General features: G+C 31.9%; 1 protein-coding gene across 3 annotated transcripts; it reads right to left on the bottom strand.

The window, feature by feature from the left end:
- Positions 1-12,414: 12,414 nt before the first annotated feature.
- LOC147065315 (cytochrome P450 9e2-like) lies at positions 12,415-22,486 on the bottom strand. 3 transcript variants are annotated; one of them, XR_015071739.1, is made up of 5 exons: positions 22,408-22,486; positions 20,238-20,449; positions 19,449-19,612; positions 18,942-19,234; positions 16,676-18,819 (listed from the first exon to the last, which is right to left on the bottom strand). XR_015071739.1 is itself a non-coding variant. In XM_085956475.1 (4 exons), the coding sequence occupies exons 2-4, from the start codon at positions 20,444-20,446 to the stop codon at positions 14,534-14,536; spliced, it is 417 nt and encodes a 138-aa protein (XP_085812601.1). In that variant the 5' UTR covers positions 20,447-20,449; positions 22,408-22,486; the 3' UTR covers positions 12,415-14,533. The 3 variants fall into 3 exon arrangements, 2 of the variants coding, with proteins under 2 accessions (XP_085812601.1, XP_085812600.1); XM_085956475.1 differs by lacking the exons at positions 16,676-18,819; positions 18,942-19,234 and adding an exon at positions 12,415-14,577; XM_085956474.1 differs by having other exon boundaries at positions 15,731-19,234.
- Positions 22,487-24,327: the final 1,841 nt, after the last annotated feature.

Raw genomic sequence — 24,327 nt, 5'->3', positions numbered from 1 at the left:
GTTTGCAGTTAGCCGATTAGTTTTTGTGTTTTGCTTGTTCATTTAGCAATAAGATTTTAGTGCTGCAATTGGTTGTTCAAATAAATTCTTACTATGAAAGTGATGGGCGACATCTTCAATTCAAGTCATACAACGAATACCGCCCCGCCGCATGACAACTTTCAACTACGCAAAGCTATTTTCACATTGTTTTATCAGAATATGGACAATTTGTACCTGCTGTATATATTAAAATTGTTTTTTTTTTATTATTAACGGTTATCACTCAGCTGATTTTAGCGTTTTACAATTAGTTAATTTTTTTTTACAGTAGAAAGACGCGTATCGTATCTATAGGTACTAATGTTTGTAAGGTGTTTTTATTTTTGTAGGTACAGCTCTGCGATAACTCTTATGAAATGATAAAATTTGTGCATGTTAAAGTAATATAAACATATTTACTAAGTTTTAAAACCAGTCCAAGTATTCCTTGCTGGTTGAGATACCCATGCTATAGAAGGCAGCTTTCTATCTACTTTATTTGAGAATTATAATTAACCAAAGTATAGGTAAATTTCTTGTTTACTTCACATGTTATCATTGTTTATTATGTATGTATTAAATCATTATAATATTAAAAGAATTCATCCCTTCAAAATCCAATCAATGTATTAATGATATCAGCCACATCTCAATTTTTACAGTAATAACCACATTTTAATCTATAGCATTTCGACCATGTTTAGGGAAAAGGGCGTAACCCTCACAGAACAAATTTTATAGGTGAGGCAAAAAATGTTTTTTTGATAGATTTTAGTTTAATATTAAAAAAAAAAATAGGCACAGACATTGGGTGCATGATGATTGATGATTTGGTGTAATATATTTTCGATCTAATAATAATTGAAGAAGTTATTACAGAAAAATCATTAAAATTGAGGATAAATGCTTTTTTCCATAAATTAAAGATTAATTAATCTTAATTAAAACCTGAATTTAGATAATAATTCGGCATTTGCGGCTTACTTCCTTTTTATAGAACGTGTATTTAGTTGTATATATTGTTAATATATCTAATAAAAGTACTTTTCGAAAAATCGAGGGTTACGCCCTTTTTCCTAAACACAGTCGATTTGTAATACTGTTTTAATGTAGTAATTATCAACTTTTATTTGTGGACAATTTTTAATACAGTATAAGTAATAAATCTACTAACCATTTCGATATTTTCAGAGTATCACAATAAAATATTTTTAAAAAGCTGTCGGTACACTTGCTTCTATTATTTTTGATACATTGGCCAGGTTATTAGAAGAAATTTACCTATAGTAAACATGAACACTATTGTATTAAGACATCAGTGCAGTTATGAAGGCTTTGTTTATTAGAAAAGGACTTATGATACTTGAAAGGCTACTGCTACTTATCCACTGAACACAATAGTACAAATAGCTGAACGATGTCAGTACCGGTTTTACCTCACAAAAAATATAATTACGCCTCAAATTAGACATAGCGTTAGTTTTAGATGAAACATGTGAGATTGATCAGAAATAAGAAATTACATATTTAACATTTTTTTTGTGAAAAGTCGCTACTTACGTATGTATTTGTTTTGTGTTGTTTGTAAATTAAATAAGTGCAATCATTTTTATTTATTTACTTGGTATTATCGCTTTTGTATACCATTACATGTGTATTTTTTAGAATTTTTATACCCTACCAAATATTTTTATGTACCGATAATATACAATCAAAATTTCTTAGCCAAATGCACACTTCAATTATTTTTACATGTGAATCTTAAAACTGTTGAAACCAAAGATATTGCAGAAAACTTTCTTCTTTAGCGACGGAGCCGAAATGTATGAAAGTGTAGCAAAAAAAAGAACCTCTGCAACTCTATTCCATTGCACCCACCGCGAGTGGAATATAACGCAACGGGATTATTGAGTTGTTATTACCTTGGTTACTTGGGGTTATTTAGGTAATAACCACGTGCGATGGAATAAAGATGCTGGTCTACTAATTTTTAAGAGTAAACAGGCATTTATTGTTTGTCGCATAGTAAAATGACACTTATGACAAATTTGATATTGAAACCAAAGACGGTTTCATCCGGCAGAAGAACGGTTTCTTGAACATTTTTGGTTAGAACATATTTTTTTGTTTGTTACAATAATAATTAAGCACTTTTTATTTGCACTATTATTATTTATTTACAGTTTTTGTTATGTTTTTTTATGAAAAGTTTTGTGAATGTTGTTTATCGAATATTTTTATATTCATCAATCAACTATTATTGTGAAATTTCTGAAGGAATATTTTTAATCATATCTCAATATTTGTAGTTAGGTATGTATACAACTGAAATTTGTGTTCTCGTTAGTCAGCGTGACAAATATCGGGTTTGCGACATGTTTCACCGCAGTCATTGTCATTTGACCAGTATTATTGAAAGAAATAAATGTGCAAATAATATTTAGTTCCTATATTGATCATCCGACTAATTTCAGTTAGTGTACCGGTAAAACTTATTTTATATTTATGTAATAATATGTTTATCTGACAAAGTCTAGTCAATCTTCATTATTAATAATCCGACTTACTTTTTGATGAAAAACTTCGGACTCCATAAATTTTGTTTTGGAATGCGAAAAGAAAATTGGAAAAATATTCTCTACTTAATGACAATCGAAGGAAGGATAATTTCGGTCTAAGTTGGTTTCATTTCGAAATGTAATTAATAATTATTAAGTGTAGGATGATTACAATATTATTGTGTGTATAGAATGTTTTCCTTTTAACGCTATTCTCGGAAAGCTGTTATGAAATAAAATAATTTCTAAAGCACACAAAAATGCCTAATAAGTGGATTGTGGATAATTACTACAACAACAACAAAATTGCAATGGAAATAGTGTTGCACAATAAACTTGTTTATAAAAATTTTGCCTGTAACCAAAGTAAACTTTTTCATTATTTTGTCAATTATTCCCGTTATTGGTTAATTACTTTTGAATAAAATTGTATGTTTTCATCCCAACCAATTTTGCGATGAAACAGAAATAACAGGCTTTTTACAAGAAACTACAGTTGAGGTGCACCGGTGACCAAGTTGAGTAAATTGACTTAAAATTTACAGTATACGATTGTAAATTCCACATAACTATTATCAACATTCTGTAACCAGGTAGGCCACATTCTCAAATCCATGAAAAGAATGGATATTTCTCATGTTTCTTAATGTTTTGAGTTTTTGAAGCAGGACAAATGCCAACTCATTCAAATTATATATGTTGCTATGAATATAATAACATCTTGTTTCCCACATTGATATGGAATCTGCTAACACATAGTTTTTTAGTTATATGACACTTCTACTCATTTAATTACCACTTTAATTGTCTTTTGTGTATACATTGATTAGTATAAATTGTTGATTTGCATATTTGAATCCCATATCTAGGTACTCATAACAGATACATACATAATAGATAGTTTTTTCACAATCCACTTTGTCCGGTATTGTTACAGTTAGCTTTGAGTGTGAAAAATGTACTAGAACTTAAATATTAACAATGTATGTCATTTAAAATAGTCAAGCAGAATAAAGTGATTATTCTGCGAAATAATAATATGATAACTAACATAGATAATAGGGAATATAGACAATTGTATTTTGCCATATTTTTATATAGATGACAAATAAACCAAAGACATGAGTGTCACATATTTTGTAGTCACCTTTCTAGCGAGTATTGAGAATTTTTTTTGAAAAAAAATGTTTAAAAATGGATATTGTGTATGTTCGTTTTGTGTAACAGTTGCCATTAAACGGTATTATTTATTTTGTGTCAGCAATTTCGTTTTATTCTTTATTGTCCTTTATATAACCTATTTATCTTTGCACTTGGCCGTAGATTGGATATAGATTCATATGGTGTCTACGATGTGTCAGTCCCACCTCAAGGAACTCAGCTGTGTGCATTAGGGAGCATTGTTTAGGTATAAGTCGTCACCGTTTTAGCAAAACCATCTATGTGCACTTTCTCAAATTGTGCAGGAGAAGGATAAAACTGAATAAAAAAATAATGTTACATTTAAACATTAAATTTATGAAAAATGCTTTATTATAATCAGAAAATGGTCGAAGATTATTATTTTGTTTACAAAAATCTTTTATTTTTAATACAAAAATAATAAAAATACAGTTTGTGATGTCACATAAGTTGTTTTGACCGTTTTGTAAATACACATAGTTTAATTTATTCATCAAAATGTGAATAATAATAAACTCATGAAAAACTGTTACATAAATAATAGTTGAAATATACATAGTGCGTTAGTGATAAATAATTGCAATATCATTTTATTAATTATTAATGCAATAGTGAGATGATACTCGTATTATATTTATAAGTTCGTTTACTTTCTATTAGCAGGTTTAAATGTTAGGTTATCGTAGAAATAGTGGTGATCTTTCTCTATTACACTTTTTAATTCCTGAAGATGTATGTATTTCGACTGCGATATTGGCAATGATTCATTATATATATTACAAAGGCAGTCAAACGGTTGCACTGATAAAGTTGAGTTTGTAAAAGATTGTTCCATCTGGTAGATACTGTAACATTTTAATATCATATACAACAGGATCTCCGATTCGTTTTCCTGGTCTGATTGAACTTAATCCAGATTTAATCTTATCCATAATTCTTAAAAATTAAAAATCAATGACATTAATTTTATAAGGTTGTTTTGGTCTTGCTAGCCGCATACGTGCTATATAATCAGACGGTGAATATATTGGAGGCTTAAAATACTTTTCCAAGGTGGCATGTGCACTATCGGCCTCCATCATGGTGTGGCCTCTTTCAAGAAAAAGCTGTTGAATCTCGATGTTTTTTTTCTCTCTAAAGATATAACTTAGAGCAGTAGCGAATAATTTATTTCGGTTTCGATATCCACACCCATCCGATTTTAGAATTATTTCATTGTATTGTCCTGCTTTCGATGAGATGAGACAAATTCATTAGAAGATACATTATGAAGAATGTATATGGTGAAATTGTGTAGTTGCAGCTTTTGTTTATAATACATTTGTGCCTGTTTTTTGGACATAGCAGCACACTTTGGAGATCCATTGTGATTACTAACCGTCCAGTAATACTTCTGGTACTCTCCTTCATTTAATTTTTGGTCTTCTTGCATCTTTTTTTTTTTTAATAATGTGGCTATTGTATTCCATTTCTGAAACATTCTTCATTTTATAACTACAGCAGATGGCAGTGATGGCACACTGATATTTACGTGGTTGGTGGATACTAATTTTTTGGTGGTAAATATACTGGAGTATATTCTGCTGCTGAATGACCATTTTCCAGAGACCATTTTTTATATTCATCATGCATTTGTATTTTGGATCGGAAACACGATTCCACATACACCCTGGAGGTATTTTCTCTGCAATAATGGCTGGGAACTTTGGAATTAGATCCAACCATAATGTAACATTTTTCCACAAATCTCTCCGTTTTGATTTTTGGTTGCACTACCAATTATTTATCTTCAGTCAGATTCTTATTACCTGTCATTGTTGCTTTCAATTGGCCACTGTCATCGAGACGTTTGTAGTTGTTTATCCAACTTTTAAATTAATTCTCGCCTATACCCTATTGACCATGTAGGCATCTTCCAGAAATTATTGAATATTTCCTGTCTCTCTTTTTGAGAAAGCATCTTTCAAACCGTCGTGCAAGACCATAATGCATAGCATATAACATAGAAACAAACTATGTGTAGCCAAACTGTAAAAAAACATTACACTCTCGATATCAAAATACCATCTATATGTTACTATAATATACACATAGTTGTTTTTGTGAACCGTGGTTTTTGAACCTTACACATAGCTGTTTTTTATTTTTTGAAATAACTTCGGAGCGAGTTTACCCAACACATAGATCATTTTACTGGCCTATAGAGAGAAAAATAAGGAATGACTTGGTATTTAAAAGTCATTTTTGATAAAAGTGACACATAGATGGTTTTGCTAAAACGGTGACGAAGTATAGTATTCTAATTATTAATAAAAATCTTCATGTTTTTGCAAATCTACGATACTCATCCTCTGATAGTAGGAATTCTGGTAAAATTATATATGAAGGTAAGTTGGAAGAAGATAATATCAAATTTTAAATGTTGAATTCGCTCTACCAAAGTACGTCTACGGCTGTAGTAGGTACCTACCTACTTATTACAAAGAGATTGGAGCTCTGAAGAAAACCCATTTTGTATTAAAATAAACTAGCTGAGCCAGCTGGGTCTCGCCACTCTATCTCGATAGGTCTTGCAAACAGTTTTTCATCACAGTGACATGGTGTTGGATTTTAATAAAATTGTGAAGTTATAGTTTTCCCTTTGGGAAGAATTTTCATGCACATCAGACAGTTTGACATTTCGCTGATTTGCAAGTCGTCACTGCCAATATAAATTTGAGGTCATATGAGTAGTTTAATCTGTAGTCTAGCCTTCAGAATGTCGTCTGATACCACCTCAGGCTGCTAGTTCTAGGAGAAGCTGGCAATCGCAGATTGCTACCACTAATATTTTGATCAATATGTGTATAATGTTTCATTAAATCACGTGCACTTAAATATGATCAATTATACATCTCAATCATTCAAATATAAAGCGATATAATATATTATGATTATCATAAAAAGCGATCCAATATAACGTGAATATTAATCTCACACGGGTCCCATTTAGATAATAGAAGAAGATTAGCAGTGTACAAAATAAATTTAAACATTATTTTGTTTCAATGTCTATAAATATTAAATGCTTGCAGCCATAGAATAATATTTAAAAAATCAAGTTTTGATTTAAATTTTTGACAAATAATATAGTTTCCCGGTGCGGGACATTCATATCGAAGCAAATGTTGATAAATAATGAAGCAATGCATATATCTGAGAGGAATAGAACAATTCTGATAAGAATATTAATTTGTAAGACCCAAAGATCAGCTTAGAGAGGCCTTCATCCAGCAGTGGATTGACACAGGTTGATAATGACATTATAAATGGGTAGATATATAAAATCACAAATTTTGAATATTCACCAATTTCTATTATTACCAAAAAGAGTAGAATCAAGTTGGGATAACCTTCATCCAACAGTGGATTAATCCGGGTTGATGATGATAATGACGATATGAAGAGGTAGATATAATATCAGCAATTTTGATAAATATAGCGATTCATATGACCAAGAGTATTATGCTCAAATTACATTGGCAGATTGCGTCTGCCATGATTGTCAGAATCTATTACCTATGGAGCAAATTGGAACAAATTCTATTTCTGTCTGTCACGATCCATTCATTAGCAAGCGAAGATTGCCGAGAACGTACGAAAATATTCGAACGCGCGCTCGCTAGGTTGGACAGCTGAGTTTTGACGTAAATTGCGTGGGAAAACTGTTCAGTGTAGACACCAATCTAACGAAGAAATAGTTTTCGGTCAACCTATATTTTTAATAATAGCAACACTATGTTTGTTTTAAACCAATCAAAAGCAAGGACCAACGCGATCGAATCGTTGCATGTAATTGCAAATAGTGTAAAGACATTGGTCACGACGATCGGCGTGGATTGTTGGCTCTGGTTAGATCTGCGCGTCTAGAATCATGTTAGGATTAACCAAAAAAAAATTAATAATAGCCATACAAAATAAAAAAAAATGGAACGTTATCAAATTTTGAAATATTTGTCTATGGGTGGTCGTAAAAATGCGCGGGAAAAAAATATAGCCATGAAAAAATCAATCCGATTAAGCATAGTTTGTCAAAAATTCATTTTTTTTTTTAAATCTGTTAATATATTTAGACGATATTTACATCGTTATCCAGTGCGGGAAGATTAGCTGATGATAATAATGGTTTAAATATGTATATCTGTACCTCAGGCAGACGGATGCATCTCCGTTTTTGGGGAAAATGAGTTTTTTTTAAGAATCGTCGTGCTAAAGGCTTTATTTATTAGAGACAGAGAGATGAAAGTCCTAGTTGCTATAATAAAAAAGATAGGCATAATATCATAAAGATGCAAATGCCATACCTAGCTTGGAAGCAGAAAGATGCAAATCCACTAAGATAAAATTCTCTCAAACCGTCTGCAATATGTACTAGACGAGAACCAGCCAGGAGAACAAGCTTTAGAGGAGGATACAGCACTATGGACCATATCCAAGTCATCAGAGCGGTAACAGGAATACAAGCTGCCGCTATCCATGGGTTTTATAGACTATAAGAAAGCGTTCGATTCCATAAAGAAATTTTCAATACTCGATGCACTCAGAAATCCAAGAATCAGCGCTATATAAACATGTTCAATAATATATACAATAGCGCAACAACATCTCCATAAACCATCGCGCATTTCCTATCAGCAAAGGAGTCCGACAAGGTGATACAATCTCACCTAAACTATTTACAGCTACCATTGAAGACTTATTCAGGCAACTTGACTGGAATGACAAGGGTCCCCATAAATAGAGAATACGTGAGTCATCTGCGCTTTGCCGATGACAATACATAGGAGTTTGCTCAGACTGCTAGAAGACTCAGAATACCTACCTCCAAAGCAGAATGCAAGAACTCGCTGAAGAAACGGCAACGCAACGCACAGGAACGAGAGAAGTGGAATCAGCTTGGAGATTAGCGGGGCCTTCATCCAGCAGTGAATAGATTCAGGCTGATGATGATGATGATGACATAATAAAATTTAAAAAAAAAATGTGTTTTGCTTTGTTTTAATTTTTAATAATTTTTTTTAACTTATAAATTGTTTTATTTTGGCTAGGTAAATAAGATACAAATCCACATTAACAAAATATCTTTAGAGGCAGAAGGATGTAAATCCACACTACGTTTTTTATTTTATTTTTTTTAGATATAAAATTGTATTATACTTATTCCTTTCTTACATATTCCAGAAGTACTTTAATTGAATTAGAATACAAAAAATAATGATCATTCTATGTATATTTTCTTGGAAGTTATTTCTATTATTGGAGTATTCGTTTAAAATAAAAATTGTTTTTTGGCTCTCCTGAACAATTGGGTATTTGGCACTTGCATCCGGCTGCCTCTGAGGTACAGATACTATAACACCAATTATTGTTGAATACCTTTTAAATATTTTTGGGTTATATAATATGAGCTAATTAAATTTATATAAGTTTCATTGGTTCAAAAAAAATATAATAGCCATACAAAAAAAAAAAAAAAATGGAAAGTTATCAAATTTTTAAATATTTGTCTAAGGGTAATCGGAAAAATGCGCGGGAAAAAATATAATAGCCACACAAAAAAAAAAACGCTCCGATCCAAAGAGATTGAAAGACTCCAAGAAGGAGTCCAATCTCTTTGCTCCGATCCGATTAAGCTAGTTTGTCGAAAATTCATTTTTATTTTAAAATCAATTTATATAGACGATATTTACATCGTAATCCAGTGCGTGAAGATGATAATAATGATTTAAATAATATGTATATTATAACACCAATTAATGTTGAATACCTTTTAAATATTTTTGGGTTATATATCAGCTAATTAAATTTATATAAGTTTCATTGATCCAGTATATATATATATATGTGACGTTAAAAAACAAACGTGGCCATCTCCAGTCAATGACTTTTTTGAGATTTTTGGTTGGTATGATTGCTTGTGTTGTTTTATATAATATTATTTAGTTAAGACATGGCTATCTCCTCAATTTCTGCTTCAAAAATTCAAATAAAAGATGTGATTTTTTTTCAAACTTAGTCATATCCATTGATTTTTTATATCAAACGTGGTCACATTCGTCTTGGCCAATAACGACGTAGCACTTTTTCAAAATGGCCAATCATGTCGTGGCATTTTATCAAGATGACTCCCATCAGCAAAAAGTTTTCTCTGTGTATACGATGTGCTCTTCAAGTTTTTAAGCGAAATAATTGTCAAAGAATGGAAAATAATCCAAATAAAGTTTGAAATAGTGTCTCCAGATAATGCACGAAAGTTAACCAGATCAAATTATACCATTAAACGTTCAAAGAAGACTGAAAAACGGTAAGTAAATTTTGATTTTCAAACGTTTTACGACAGTTAGCATTTTAGAACCTCAGGGCTGTGCCTTGGCTGTTCATATTTTATGTTCAGTTTTAAAGCTGCATAATATCGTGTAAACTGGTTCAGTCATCTTTATTTTTTTTATATATTTTTATTCAAAAATATTGTTATGTTTGTTTAGTTACCTTTAATTCTAATATCATAAAACTCAAAATAAATTCATAAACCCAATTATAATTTTCAAATTATGAAGTGTTAGTTGTAAATATGAAATAAGTTATACATTTATAATGTTGTTTTTTTCGGGTGCCGGTCGAAATCCCGAAGGGCCGAAATCCCGAATGCCGAAATCCCGAAAGCCGAAATCCCGAATGGCCGGAAGCCCAAAGGCCGAAATCCCGAAAAATAAAAAAATATAAACAGTAATAGTTTTCAACCAGCGGCACCCCAATAGGCGGCGCTTTTTCTAGAGTGTGTAATTTAACAAGATAATTGGAATAGTTATATAAAAAACTATTATTGATTATGGAATGATGCAACAAAATAATTTTCAACCAGCGGTACCCCAATAGGCGGCGCTTTTTCTAGAGTGTGTAATTTAACAAGATAATTAGAATAGTTATATAAAAAAACTATTATTAATTATGGAATGATGCAACAAAATAATTTTCAACCAGCGGTACCCCAATAGGCGGCGCATTTTCTTGAGTAAGTAATTTAACAAGATAATTAAAATAGTTATTTAAAAACTATTATTTATTATGGAATGAAGCAACAAAATAATTTTCAACCAGCGGCACCCCAATACGCGGCGCTTTTCCTCGATTGCATAATTTAACAAGATAATTAAAATGGTTATATAAAAACTATTATTAATTATGGAATGAAGCCAGAAAATAATTTTCAACCAGCGGCACCCCAAAAGGCGGCGCTTTTTCTCGATTGTATAATTTAACTAGATAATTAAAATAGTTATATAAAAACTATTATTAATTATGGAATGAAAATTATTTTCTTGCTTCATTCCACAATTAATAATAGTTTTTATATAACTATTTTAATTATCTTGTTAAATTACACACTCTAGAAAAAGAGCCGCCTATTGGGGTACCGCTGGTTGAAAATTATTTTTTTGCTTCATTCCATAATTAATAATAGTTTTTATATAACTATTTTAATTATCTTGTTAAATTACACACTCTAGAAAAAGCGCCGCTTATTGGGGTACTACTGGTTAAAAAATATTTTTTGCTTCATTCTATAATTAACAATAGTTTTTAATACTACTATTTTCATTATCTAGTTAAATTATACAATCGAGAAAAAGCGCCGCCTTTTGGGGTGCCACTGGTTGAAAATTATTTTGTTGCTTGATTCCATAAATATTAATAGTTTTTATTATAACTATTTTAATTATCTTGTTAAATTACACACTCTAGATAAAGCGCCGCCTATTAGGGTACCGCTGGTTGAAAATTATTTTTTTGCTTCATTCTATAATTAATAATAGTTTTTAATACTACTATTTTAATTATCTAGTTAAATTATACAATCGAGAAAAAGCGCCCCCTTTTGGGGTGCCGCTGGTTGAAAATTATTTTGTTGCTTCATTCCATAATTAATAATAGTTTTTAATACTACTATTTTAATTATCTAGATTAATTATACAATCGAGAAAAAGCGCCGCCTATTGGGGAACCGCTGGTTGAAAATTAATACTGTTTATATATTTTTATTTTTCGGGATTTCGGCCTTCAGGATTCCGGCCATTTGGGATTTCGGCCATTCGGGATTTTGACATTCGGGATTTCGTCCGGCACCCATTTTAACACAACCCTGTTTGTAAGAATACAAAACAAACCGATCGAATACAAAACAAAACTGTCTATCTCCAATAGTATTTATGTCAAATCCAGATGATACAAAACAAACATAGCCATCTCCAACATAAAATCGTAAATATCTTGTTTATTAAGGATCCGCGATTATTGAGCATTGTTTAAATCGTATTCTTTAAATAAAATATAATCATAAATTAGGAAATTATTAACTCACGGGTTCAAATTAACCACAAAAACAAAAAAGTTGATTTACTCAGTTTCACATGTGATGGAGATGACCACGTTTGTTTTTTAGCGTCACATATATAATAGCCATGCAAAAAAAAGGAACGTTAACAAATTTTGAAAAATTTGTCTATGGTTAATCGTGAAAATACGCGCGGATAGCCGGGTAATAACGTCGTTCTCTTTTAAAAAAGTCGGATCTGCAAAATGGTACTTTTCAGTACGAGCAATCAAAGATGATTTTATCCATAAAATCGTTTATTAATGAAACATTGTTAACAAATTTGACAAAAATACTTATTTTTAGGTGGTTCAAAAATATATATTACAATTTTTGAGAATTACTTATAAAAACCCGAGAAATGTCACATGCGACATTTTTAACTGGAATAAATTATGTAATTTTGTCGGAAGTGTCAGTTATGACAATTTTAATGGGACTATGTTAAAATTAATATGTTGAATGTGTCAGTTCTGACATTTTTAACTGGAATTTGATGAAAATTTTATGTCGGATCTGTCGAATAAAGCAATTCGAAGTGCTTAATTTAAAGAAAGTATGTATAAAATCAAAATCACAAATAAATATAAAAGTAGCTTCTTACAAAAAAAGAAAACATAATCATAAAATTTACATTGTAAACATAAAAAATATACCTTGTAATCATAAAAACTGGACATTGTTGTATATTAATAAAATTCCTATATACCATTTAGGTATTTTTTTTAACTTAAAAATCTTCAAAAACTATATTTAGTAATAGTTAACTTTATTCTTTGTCACTATTACTATCAATGATATCCTCCGCTTGTATTTTTTAGAATCTTTCAATATGGGCGAGCTCCATGTAAAAGTTGTGATATTTTTCTGGAATAAGATTACTCTTACACATATCTTGCTCATAGGAAGTGGGCCATCATAAGCTTCCTTCATATAAAATTCTCTTGAAAATCTTTAATTGTTTCGTGTTGCACATCTTAGCACAACTATAGCTTTTACAGGTTCACTTAAATCATATTTATACTCAATTCTGTCGCATTATTGTGAATTTACCTTTAGTGCTGTTACACGATTCCACAGCATCTTTCGATTAGATGTATTTTTTGTCCAATTTTTGTTTGCGAGTAATGATTTAATATCGTATACATCATTGTAAATACTTTTTTTACTATGTATGGTTCACCTTCAGCTTTTGCCCAACGGACTAAGCAATACCTACCACTTCTCAGGAAAATACAAACCTTTTGCGATCACTAGCTCTTTCAATGGTTGAGTAAACGCTGTCTCCCTCATTCTGAGTGTGGCCCTTTTCCATAAATCTATGAGTAATGGTGACATTGAATTCCTTGGCTGCAAGCATATAAAGGGTAAATACGATGCGGTTTCTATTCTGACCACCACAAAATTATTGTCGGACCAAAATCTAAATTCTTTTATACCGATAATTAATGCGGTTCTTTTATAAAATTGTACAGACAACTTACTAGAAACCTCATTTGCTCCCCGTTTTGCAATTCCTTCGTGCCACATATAAAAAGTTCCGATTTTCATTGCCATATTATACACAGTAACATTCAAAGTTGGTAATTTTCGTTTGTAATAAAAAATACGTCTTACTTCCCCATGAAGAGTCAGTACTTTTTGAAAGTCAAATATAACAACTACAATACTTTTACTCTGTAAAGCCTCGTTTTTATCTTAATTTTTAAGTGTGCGAGCTGCCTTCATAAGAGCTAAATGTTTTTCCTGTCTTTTTTTGTCTTCGTCTGTTGGACCGGTCTTGCTCGAAAATGCATGACAAAAGCAATCTTTTTTGGCCGGTGAAATGCTATATTGAACTTTTCATTCATAATAATATCTCTGTATTGCCCTTTTGTTAGTGCCTTGTTAGAATATTTATTCACATCAATCCACTCGCGATATAACTTGAACATTCGAGAGTCACTTAGTTTAGAGTTTTTTAGAATCTTTTCGAATATGGTGCGATTCTACCAGAGGAAAACAGTTTACGTGATCGCATATGCTTTTCACCATCTCGTTATCTATGACGGTTTTTATGGTCGTATTTACCACGTCGATCAGGCTCAATATTATTATCTCCATCATATTTCTTCCAAACATTGCTTATAATAGTACGTTTTCCAGATGATATTGTATTCAGAAACATAGTCTTACAAACATTTCTCTTTTTCTTATGCTTAATAGGCAGATAATAAACAAATGTGTTTCGACGATCATGCTTGGTGACTTCAGTTGTTTGACGACGCTTCGGAATTTTCTCGGTATATTTTACGTCTAGTATAATTTGTGAAAAATGTGTAAACGTTGCTCGTTGCTCTTCAGAAAAAAAAATCATCGCACTTCAGGCGGAATTTTGGCATGGATTCTTCAAACATTTTTCACTAGCTGAAAAATAAAAATAGTCATTCTTAACGATATACTTACTAAACAAAATATTGAAGAATAATATGTAAATTATCCATTTAATAGATATTGCCCGTCGTAACCTCAAAAGTTAGTTTAAACATTTTAATAAAAAAATAATTTAATCAAGGAATATTGTCGGTACTACAATAATTTTAAAACACCAGTCCCATTAAAACTGTCGGTTCTACCACTTAACACAAAACAGAATTGTCGATGTACAGTGAAAATAGTCGGTTGTACCACTTATGACATTAAGCATAAAGTTTTGTCCAATTAAAAACGTTGGATGTCCCACATCCGACAGAGATTTTATTAAAATGTAGGTTAAAATAGTCATATCTTCCACAACCGACATTATTACTTGTAAACACCTTTTTAGTAAATGTAAAAATATGACAAAAATTCCGATCCGACTTTTTTAATAGGGACCGACGATAAAATGAACAGTTTTAATGGAAAGTGTTAATAATTTTATTTGAATAAATGTTATTGTTTATTTGATTTTAATGTGTTCAGTTATTATAACAGGATACATTTTTAAGTGACGAAAGTTAACAGTGTCATTGGAATTGTGAGAAGTCAAGAATGATAAAAGTGTAGATAGATTATTATTATAATGACATCTACCTACATCCTACCTAATAATATGAAATATCATTTCTTTTTGATTTAAAGAACAGTGTTAAAAATGACGATTGATTGTCATACTCGTTTATAGAGACATTAAAAATATGATTATTAAGTAATTAACGTAAATAATGATTAGCTACAATAATTATAGGTCGATACAGATATTTTTAGGTTATAGGGGAGGGGTATAATTTTTGAGACGACCTTATGAATAAATTTGCGAATGAAATCTCTCGGGAGCATTAATAAATAAAATAAAACATGTGTATCTGTCGATTCGATTAAGAATAGTTTGTCAAAAACGCATTTTAATTTTAAAATCGTACATAATATCCATATTATGGATTTGATATGGGTGATATTAAACCAGTGTTGCAAGTAAGTGAATTTTTTCCCAATCGATTGCGTGGTCAATAAAGTCACGTATCGTGTCGGAAAGCTATAGGGAATACATTGCAAGATTTGAAAATAAGGAAAAACCGTATCTCTCATACTGTACTGTCAAATTCAAATGAAGAACGTTTCGGTAATGCGTGTTTTATTAACCCATCGGACATGACAAATAAGGCACAAAATCGCTCGCTAAAACGGAAAAAGTCGTAGGATAATAATATATAGGAGATATAATTATTTTGTTTTAATTGCGCCTTTGTATTTGGAGGGTAGAAAAGATCGAACATAATAAAGTTCTTTCAATAAAATAGAATAATTAATTTATGACACCAGATTTTTTTATTATTATTTACCAGATTGTCGAAATTGTGATACCATGGACCAGAGTTTCCCAAACTATGTTCCGCGGAACACCAGTGTTCACCTGAATAGGTGTTCCGCGATCATTTGGAAAAGTTTTATACACTTGAACACATTTAAAGATCTTTTACTAAGTAGGAGTAAAATAAGTAAAACTAAAATAATTAAAGAATCTACTTCATATTGAAAGGCGAGTGATGATCAATCTCCACTGATGTTTATGACGTCAAGTATCTAGATAGGTAGATAGATGGTATGTGGTTTTGCCATACTTACAATTTTTGATTATTGTCGATATTTGACATATCCATAATTTCATTGTGCAATCAACATAAAAGTGGGTGTATTAAAAATATAAAAAATCGCTAAAAATACCCTTAATTTTACTTCGAACACCATTTGGAATAATATGCAACTGTAGATCGTCACATTGCCTTTAACTTTAGCGATAAGTAAGGGGCTCGCCAAAGATCCTAGCCTGGGTGCCCGCTTCGGGATGTGGGGGGCATGATCTAAGTACAGACGAAGGACCATCTTTTCTCACACCGTTCGGATGAAAAAGATGGGGTAGGTACCTATAATGTTTTTAACTGACCGGCTGACAAGTCTTGTCAGTTTAACGACAGTTGCCAAAATTGGCAGAACGGTTAGCTGCGCTAATAAATAACCTTCGAAATAAACAAAGTGTTAACGTAAGTGTAAACACTGTAAACGTTAAAATTTCCGGGCTTACGAAAGGTTCGTTTCTTTCAACATGAACGAAACAAATCAAATTAAACCATAGACAATATACATACAAATTGTAGTTGACCGGAAATGGTTTGAGATTTGACGTTTGGTTCAGTGTATCATTGAAAATCAAACCGTTCTCGGACCATCAGAAATGGTTTGACATGAAACGTCAAACCAATTCGGACGATCCATAGACTAATGGCAATCTGTCAAAGTGTTGATAAGCATTATTCGGCATTTATATATCGTGAGGTGTTCATATTAATATGTTAGATATTTACACCATAGGAGTTCACTTGAATTATATGTATTATAGATTAATAATCAATACCTATTATTCATAAGTAACCATACGCGAACAAGACGCCGCTTTTGGTGTTATTATCTCAAAATCCAGCACTATTTTCTATGCAAGTTCGATTTAATATCATTACTATAATTATTATGTCAGACAAAGAATTTATTTTCATTTTATTTATATTTTGTAACGGAGATTCTAAACTACAAACTGTGTTAAATCAACCCGGAATGATCTTTATATTACCTAACGAATTTAATATGTTCGATTGTCGTCTAAGTCACAATATCATACTGTCGACATGAACAAGTGGTCAATAATTATGAAAAGCTCTAATCAAAAGTAATTTTTAAAAACTCGTCATACCTATAAATCTTATAAATTAACTAAATGGCTACCTATTTATGAAGCATTCTTTATATTTTGTATATTTAAAATGAATGAATACGACAGTTTGTTAAATTTGTATTATTGTAGACCATGATAGGAGGTTAGAATTTCATAACAAGTTGACGTTTCAAATATGTTTCTGTTTTAGAGACTAATATATTATGAATTAATTTTAAGTACTGGCAACACTAATTAGTTGTCAGAAAAGCGTTTCCGTGGACATTCTACCAAACGGTTCCAAATCAAATAAATCCAACGGTGCCATTTGATTCGTTCAGTTCAGATTCAATGATACGAACTTATAATTATACCGTTCCGGTGGGTACTGTGTTGCCAATTTCAAAATCATTTTCAAAGTATCAAAGTAGCCCCTCGATTTCAATGTCGCCCCATTTGACGGTAATCATAAAAATAAATAAGAGATGATAAGGGACCATGCTAATTGTATGGAGGATACATTGTCAATTCCCTCCAATTTCGAAAGTGAAAACACGCAGTCACTTTGTTTCTTAGTATGGATTTTCGTCTGGATTCAGGACTTGGAGGTGGACAAATAACACACCGGAATTGTGGTGGAATCGACAAGATGTATTTACGTTAATATATACTAATGGTTACATTTTTTTCACAGTTACAATTTCTTTTATATGAAGCGCGAGTTAACGATGTTTACTGTTTGGCCGTCTGGCGCGTATTACCTGCCATCTTGTGTTTCGCTTTCAGCGAGAAGCGTTGTCGAAAAACGGCGACAATTGCGACGTTGCCGATATTTTTAAACGGCCGTGATTTACAGCATTGCCGGCTCTATTATTTTTTTTAATTTCGTAACTATTTGTCCTACTATTACTATTTGTCGATTTGGTATCGATTTGGGCCTCTCCAGATTCACAGAGACACCCCAAATGGAGAGCATTTGGGAATGTAGCAACATGTCTCCGATTTCTTCTGCATATTACAATATAGATTTTCCATAACTCCACTAGTCCTTATGTTGAATAGTATTTCTCTCATTGACTAAAGATTTTTATTGTTTCAAGCTTGCTAGCAACACCAGCAATCGTAACGCAGATAGAAACAGTGACGTCCCGTGGGGGTAGGCAGATTGAGCGTCGCTTGGGGGAGGCAGTTACTCGAAGGGCGGCAAATAGAGGAGAATCATAGAAATTGCTACCAAAACTTAGTACCTAATAACGAAATCAGCTCACCGGTTGGAAACAAAATGTATTAATTAACATACAAGGTTTAACAGGACTTTACTTTTTTGTCGGATTCGAGATAAGAAGCCACTGTGTTACCAACGAAAAAACCCACTTTTGGGCAAAAAATATTTATAAATTTTATTTTGTATGTTTTAGTGGTAAGTATATATTTTGTTCGTACCTAATGTAGCCATACAACACCTTTCTTAGATATTGGAGCTATGAAAGGATGATAAAAAATACTGTATAAGAAAATGGAGCGACATTTTGGCGCTGCCTAGGGCGGCATCTTGCCTAGGGACGTCACTGGATAGAAAAATTAAATAAATTGGCATATTCACTACTAAGTAGAGCATATGAGCTTCCACAGACGTGAGGAGATTAATAAACATTTGATTACAACATTTGTCCAATTCATGGGGGCCTTGTTCTGGATAAAATAACATGTACTTTTTACCAGAGACGGGATGTCGACCCATACTCATGGGTTCGGAGACATCTGCTCTATCATTGTTCTATTAAAATCTAAAAGTATCAAAGACACATTGAAAACATCACAAGATATTATCCCACTGTGGAGTAAATGGTAGAGTGCCTGTCTCTGAAACCGTCAGTGTAGGTTTAAAATCCACATCTAAAATAACAAAAAAATATCAAAATCACTTCATTAAATGAGGAATTAGAATTGAAGAATAATGTTTATCCACGTCGGCATGTCAGTCTTCTTGAAACTTCTTTCATGACATAGCTCCGCTGTTTACACCTTGTGGATAGTATTTACCAGCTTTTCAGTACGTCGACATGCGGTTGGTTTGAGGAATGACGGTGTCAAAATACCATTTGCATACCTGTGAGGGAGAAAAGACTGCTTCCAAAAAGTGGATCCACGGATTCATCAATTCCTGAAAAGTGGTCAGTGAAATGATCAAAGTCTTTCACTGCAACCTGCATAATTATCTCCAAGTCTCTGATGATTACCATTCTCGAAAAGAATATGTTAATGCCGATGTATCTGTAGAAAAAATTTGACCAATATCAAAATGAGCCATAGAATTTTATGTTTATCCTTATAATTATGGTAAGAATTTTGTGAATGGTATGGTGTAGATTGCTTAATCGATAATGCAGATTGGTTGACAGTCATTGAATAGATTCGAGTATCGATATTCTTTAAAAATATAATATATTTACTTATTAATATAATACTTTTTATACTGTGATATCAGAGCTTAGTTCTAAATTCGAGTACACGACGATTTATGATGGTATATCTATAGTGTATTTTTGATATTGATTTACTATTATTATAAGATATGTTTTTAGTTATATTTGCATAGGTTTGAGGCGTACACAATTTCTGACAGATCGTAAGGCACACGGGCCATTCATTCGTCAGCCTATAAGCACTAGGCGGTATAGTCATTAAAATGGAGCGGTTCTCAGCCAATGAGATTTTATATCACTATGATGTGGGTAAGCCCAAACTGAACGTGGACTCAGTACACTTTTCGTTTATAAGGCCATCTCTATGGGCACGGCAAAAAATAAAACTTCATTAGTTTCTGAAGTGTTTCAAAATATGTATATTTAATTTTTAGTAATTTATCCATAAACAAAGCATAATTAATATAGCTTACTTTTGTCCGGGATGTGAGTAATACAAACGAGAGACCATGTCTCTTAAGTGCTCCATCCGGAATATGACAGTCAGCATGTCTCCAAAGAATGGCCATGATGGTGTAGCCTTCACTCCATTGCGGGAGAAGTGGCCGCTGGTGTATGTTGAGACACACCAAAATAAGATGATTCCGGCGATGACACACAGAAGGATAACGCCCAGAATCATGATCTATCGAAGAAATAATAAATCAGGGATTACTTGAATAGTTATGGAAATAGTGACTGACAACTATTACTTATGGGCCTCGGCGCTAGTGTCGTAATGTGAGTATTGCGGAGATATTAGTTTTTCAATACACCGTACCTCAAGTTATAATTGTCGGTATATAGCCTTCCTAATTGTATAAAATACTGATTATATATAATGTATTATTTAAAACAAAATTATCAATTTCTGAATGCAGTTGAATAGTGGCATATTATGTGTGCTTGAAGTTGTTTGTGTTTATGTGTGTTTCAATGCAGTTCAAGAACTCAATGGGTTGAGCAAATGGCTAATGATTATTTTTCCTAAAGAAAACATTTTGACTCTACCCTGGTCCATATGGCCAAAAACGGTAATTTAACTTCTTTGGTAAACCAATACCTCCGCAGTGACAGATTTTTTTGAAACAGAGAAGGCGGTTGCCTTGTTAATTTTCTTCCAAGGGGGGTCACTAAGACTACAGCAGGTCATGAGACTCAATGGAAGTAGAATAGTAGCAGTGAAACACCCAGGCTTTGAGAAGTGCTTCATTTACTGACATTGCTGAAATGTACAATATTGGTTGGCCGCCCATGGTTTAATACATGTAGGAATAAACTTAGCTTATTTAATAATATGTACTAGTAATTTAATAAATACTTACTTGATTTTTATTATAAAGAAAACCATTAAGTACAAAGTTGCTAGTACACATTTCTCAATAAAAACTACTTTTACGAAATATGTAGGTACTTACCTGTTTTAATTTTTACCATATTATTTTGTATGTATGCATTATACTTAAGCCGCCGTTTTCACTAATTGGACACTTCGTCGCTATAGGATTGGTTTGTCGAATATCCGTTTTTGTCGAAATCAACCTTTTAATGCAGTATGTTTTTCTGTATCTTAATAGACTAGAACCATCCTTTTCTTAAAATTACTTTGTAATGGTAATGAATACATCATTCATATGCTGTAAAAATAACAATTTAAATATCTCCATGTATTTAAATATAGGATTATGAAATTTGTTTTCCGTCTCCTGAACATTTGCTCTATTCGACAAACCAATCCTACAGCGACGACTTGTCTGGTTTTTGGGGTGGTGGATTACTGAGAGTGTGCAGTAATATTAATATCCATCCATAATATAAATATCCAATCCATCATTCCAGGGGTTTTCGATATACATGCCTTTTCCATTTGGTGCCAAAATATATAGATTTTTACTACCCCCCCCCACGCTTGATATTTTTTGAATAATATTAATACTTTCGACCGAAGTACTTGATGGAATTTGAATTTAAATTCTAATGGATTCAAGCTCTGTACTATTCCATTTAAGTCGTTTTTTGCGACCCGGGTTTCGCCGCTGGTGAGTGTACACGACGCCTGAAGATGCCGAAAGGCGAAACTCGGGTCGCAAAAAACGACTTAAATGGAATAGTACAGAGCTTGAATCCATTAGAATTGATATTTTTTGGTTAATTTATTTTAGATCTGAGAAAATTAATCGACGAGAGTATTTTTAAGCAAATACATATTTATTTATGTATATTTATCAGTATAATGGTATTTATTATAAAGATTATACAGACATAATATTATCTAGATAAGGTAGCTACCTACCTACATAATATAAAACAGAAAAAAAAATATTTGGATACCTAATCAAGATTTTTAATAATTTTAATTTAAAATTTACTTAACAATTTCAAAACCTATGGAAAAAGTTACATGAGGTACCTACTTCTAAAATATCAAGGTCTTTATATTTGACAGCTCATTGTTTTGAAAAAAAATGTTGGAGGTTAGATTTAATGGGTGAGTTTTTAATAATCTCTTGTTTTTTATACAAAAAGCAGTAGGTCCTATTTTTTAAGTTGATGCACCTATTTGTGATCCATGTGATATACCTACATTATTATATGATTACCTACCTTTTATGAAAGTTTCAAACAAATGTCAAATCGCGGTCAAACAACAAACTTATTTTCTCAATGTACAGTGTTGCCTTGTGAGGAAAATTATTTGTATTTGACTGACAGTACTGCCAACCCTATGGTTATTACAGTACAATACCTTTGTACAATTTACTATAATTTATATTTCAGGAAAAATATGAAATAGTAAGTTATGTTACTATAATTTTACACAAATATGCCAAAATATGTACTCTTAAAGGATGCAATATTAAAACCTTTAAGTCGTTAAAATTAGACTTGTAATACTATAACCACCTGAGGGTGAGCATCCCATCAGTAGTTACAGATAATAAGCTGCAAACCTGGTGTGTGGAGCCTTCCAGAGACGCTGGAAAGTATTTAAAATTGACTATTAAGCAATTTTAATTTAATGTGCTGATGCACGTTTACAATGACTGATTAGTACCTACATATATGCTTTGGTGGCTGCTTCTTCAGACTATAGCACGATTTTTAATGTTTTATAATGCTCTTCCACTAACTTTATTTCGACCATTGATATTGTATAATATTATATCAGCTACAGGATACACATTCCATACAAATTTGATCAAAAAATTGGTACTATTTCCAGAAAAGTTTAATCTGACAAAAATCTGTAAAAATCACCTTTATTGCAATGTATGTACTGTCCAACAAGAAGATTTAGGCAAAAGCTGGAAGGCGCTGTCGTCGACTAAATAGGGGGGGGGGCTTGTTAGTTTATAATGGAAGTGCGGTTAAAATGGGAGGAGCTTGTTAGTTCACAGTTTTAACACATAGCCAAGAAGAATGTGTTGGACAGTAGAGTTCAGTTTTTAATACTTCTTTGTTATTCAAATTATGTATATATAAGATGAACATCTGCGCATCTATTCTGTGCCGATATCGAACGGGTTCAGTTTTGGATACCAGTAATGAATGAAAACCTATATTTTTATCTGAGCTTAAAGCTTGATGAATTTTGGTTTCATTTAGTTCAGTCAAATACATTACCATGTTCACTCTTAAACGGAGCATATGGGCCTCTGCATAGTGGCAACCTTGCGAAACTGGGTTTAAGGCAGAAATTATAATAAAACCCGAATATTATACTCCGTTTACACGTGCATGGATGTACTGTGCACAGTAAGAAAATCTATGGGGAAATATTATGTATTATCCAGCAGTTGGCAAGATTGCGTAAACAAACAAGATTGGGAGATTCCAAATTGTGATGATTTATTGCGCGCAGTAAGATTATTTTCGATCTGCGTAGTAGAGCGATAGGGGAGAACATGCCGGTAAAAAAACAAATTACTCATTTCGAGCTTCGATTTTCAATACGACCTGTCAGATAGTAGTATAAAATGACAACCTCGCATCTTGCTTACTCTTGAAGAATGAGATTGGAGACACAGTCAGCACTTTTATGTGTAAACAGTTATTGTGATGACACTTTAAAATAAGCACAATTGCCGACAGTAATTCCATGCATGTGTACAGGCGCTATAAAGTAAGTAATACTAAATGTGGTATTTTTTTTAAATTTATTTGTGTCACCCAACAGGATCAATCACAGAGAATAAGTATAATTATAATATAGAATAAAATAATATGTGATTGTCCCAATAAGAGGCGGACACAGAAAGCATAATAAATGAAATTAAATTAGGTGAAATATTAGGTACAACTTACTGTAAAGAATTATTGAAAATGGTTAAAAAAACAAAGAAAGTATATCTCTACAGAAGACAGGTAATATAAAATATGGTAAGTATGGTAAATAAGGGTAGCTATGTTTGGTTTGATCAAAATAATGCTAAAATAAAACACTGTAAGTAATGTGACTAAGTAAATATTTATAATTAACCAAGCCTTTTGTAAAAACATACAAAATAATAATTATAGATAGGT

Source organism: Rhyacophila brunnea, unplaced genomic scaffold (genome assembly GCF_057557595.1).
Source record: "Rhyacophila brunnea isolate RB1 unplaced genomic scaffold, BYU_Rbru_1.0 scaffold_6, whole genome shotgun sequence".
Lineage (NCBI taxonomy): Eukaryota > Metazoa > Arthropoda > Insecta > Trichoptera > Rhyacophilidae > Rhyacophila > Rhyacophila brunnea.
The sequence above is the reverse complement of the archived record's forward strand: the minus strand, read 5'-3'. Positions and strand labels throughout refer to the sequence as shown.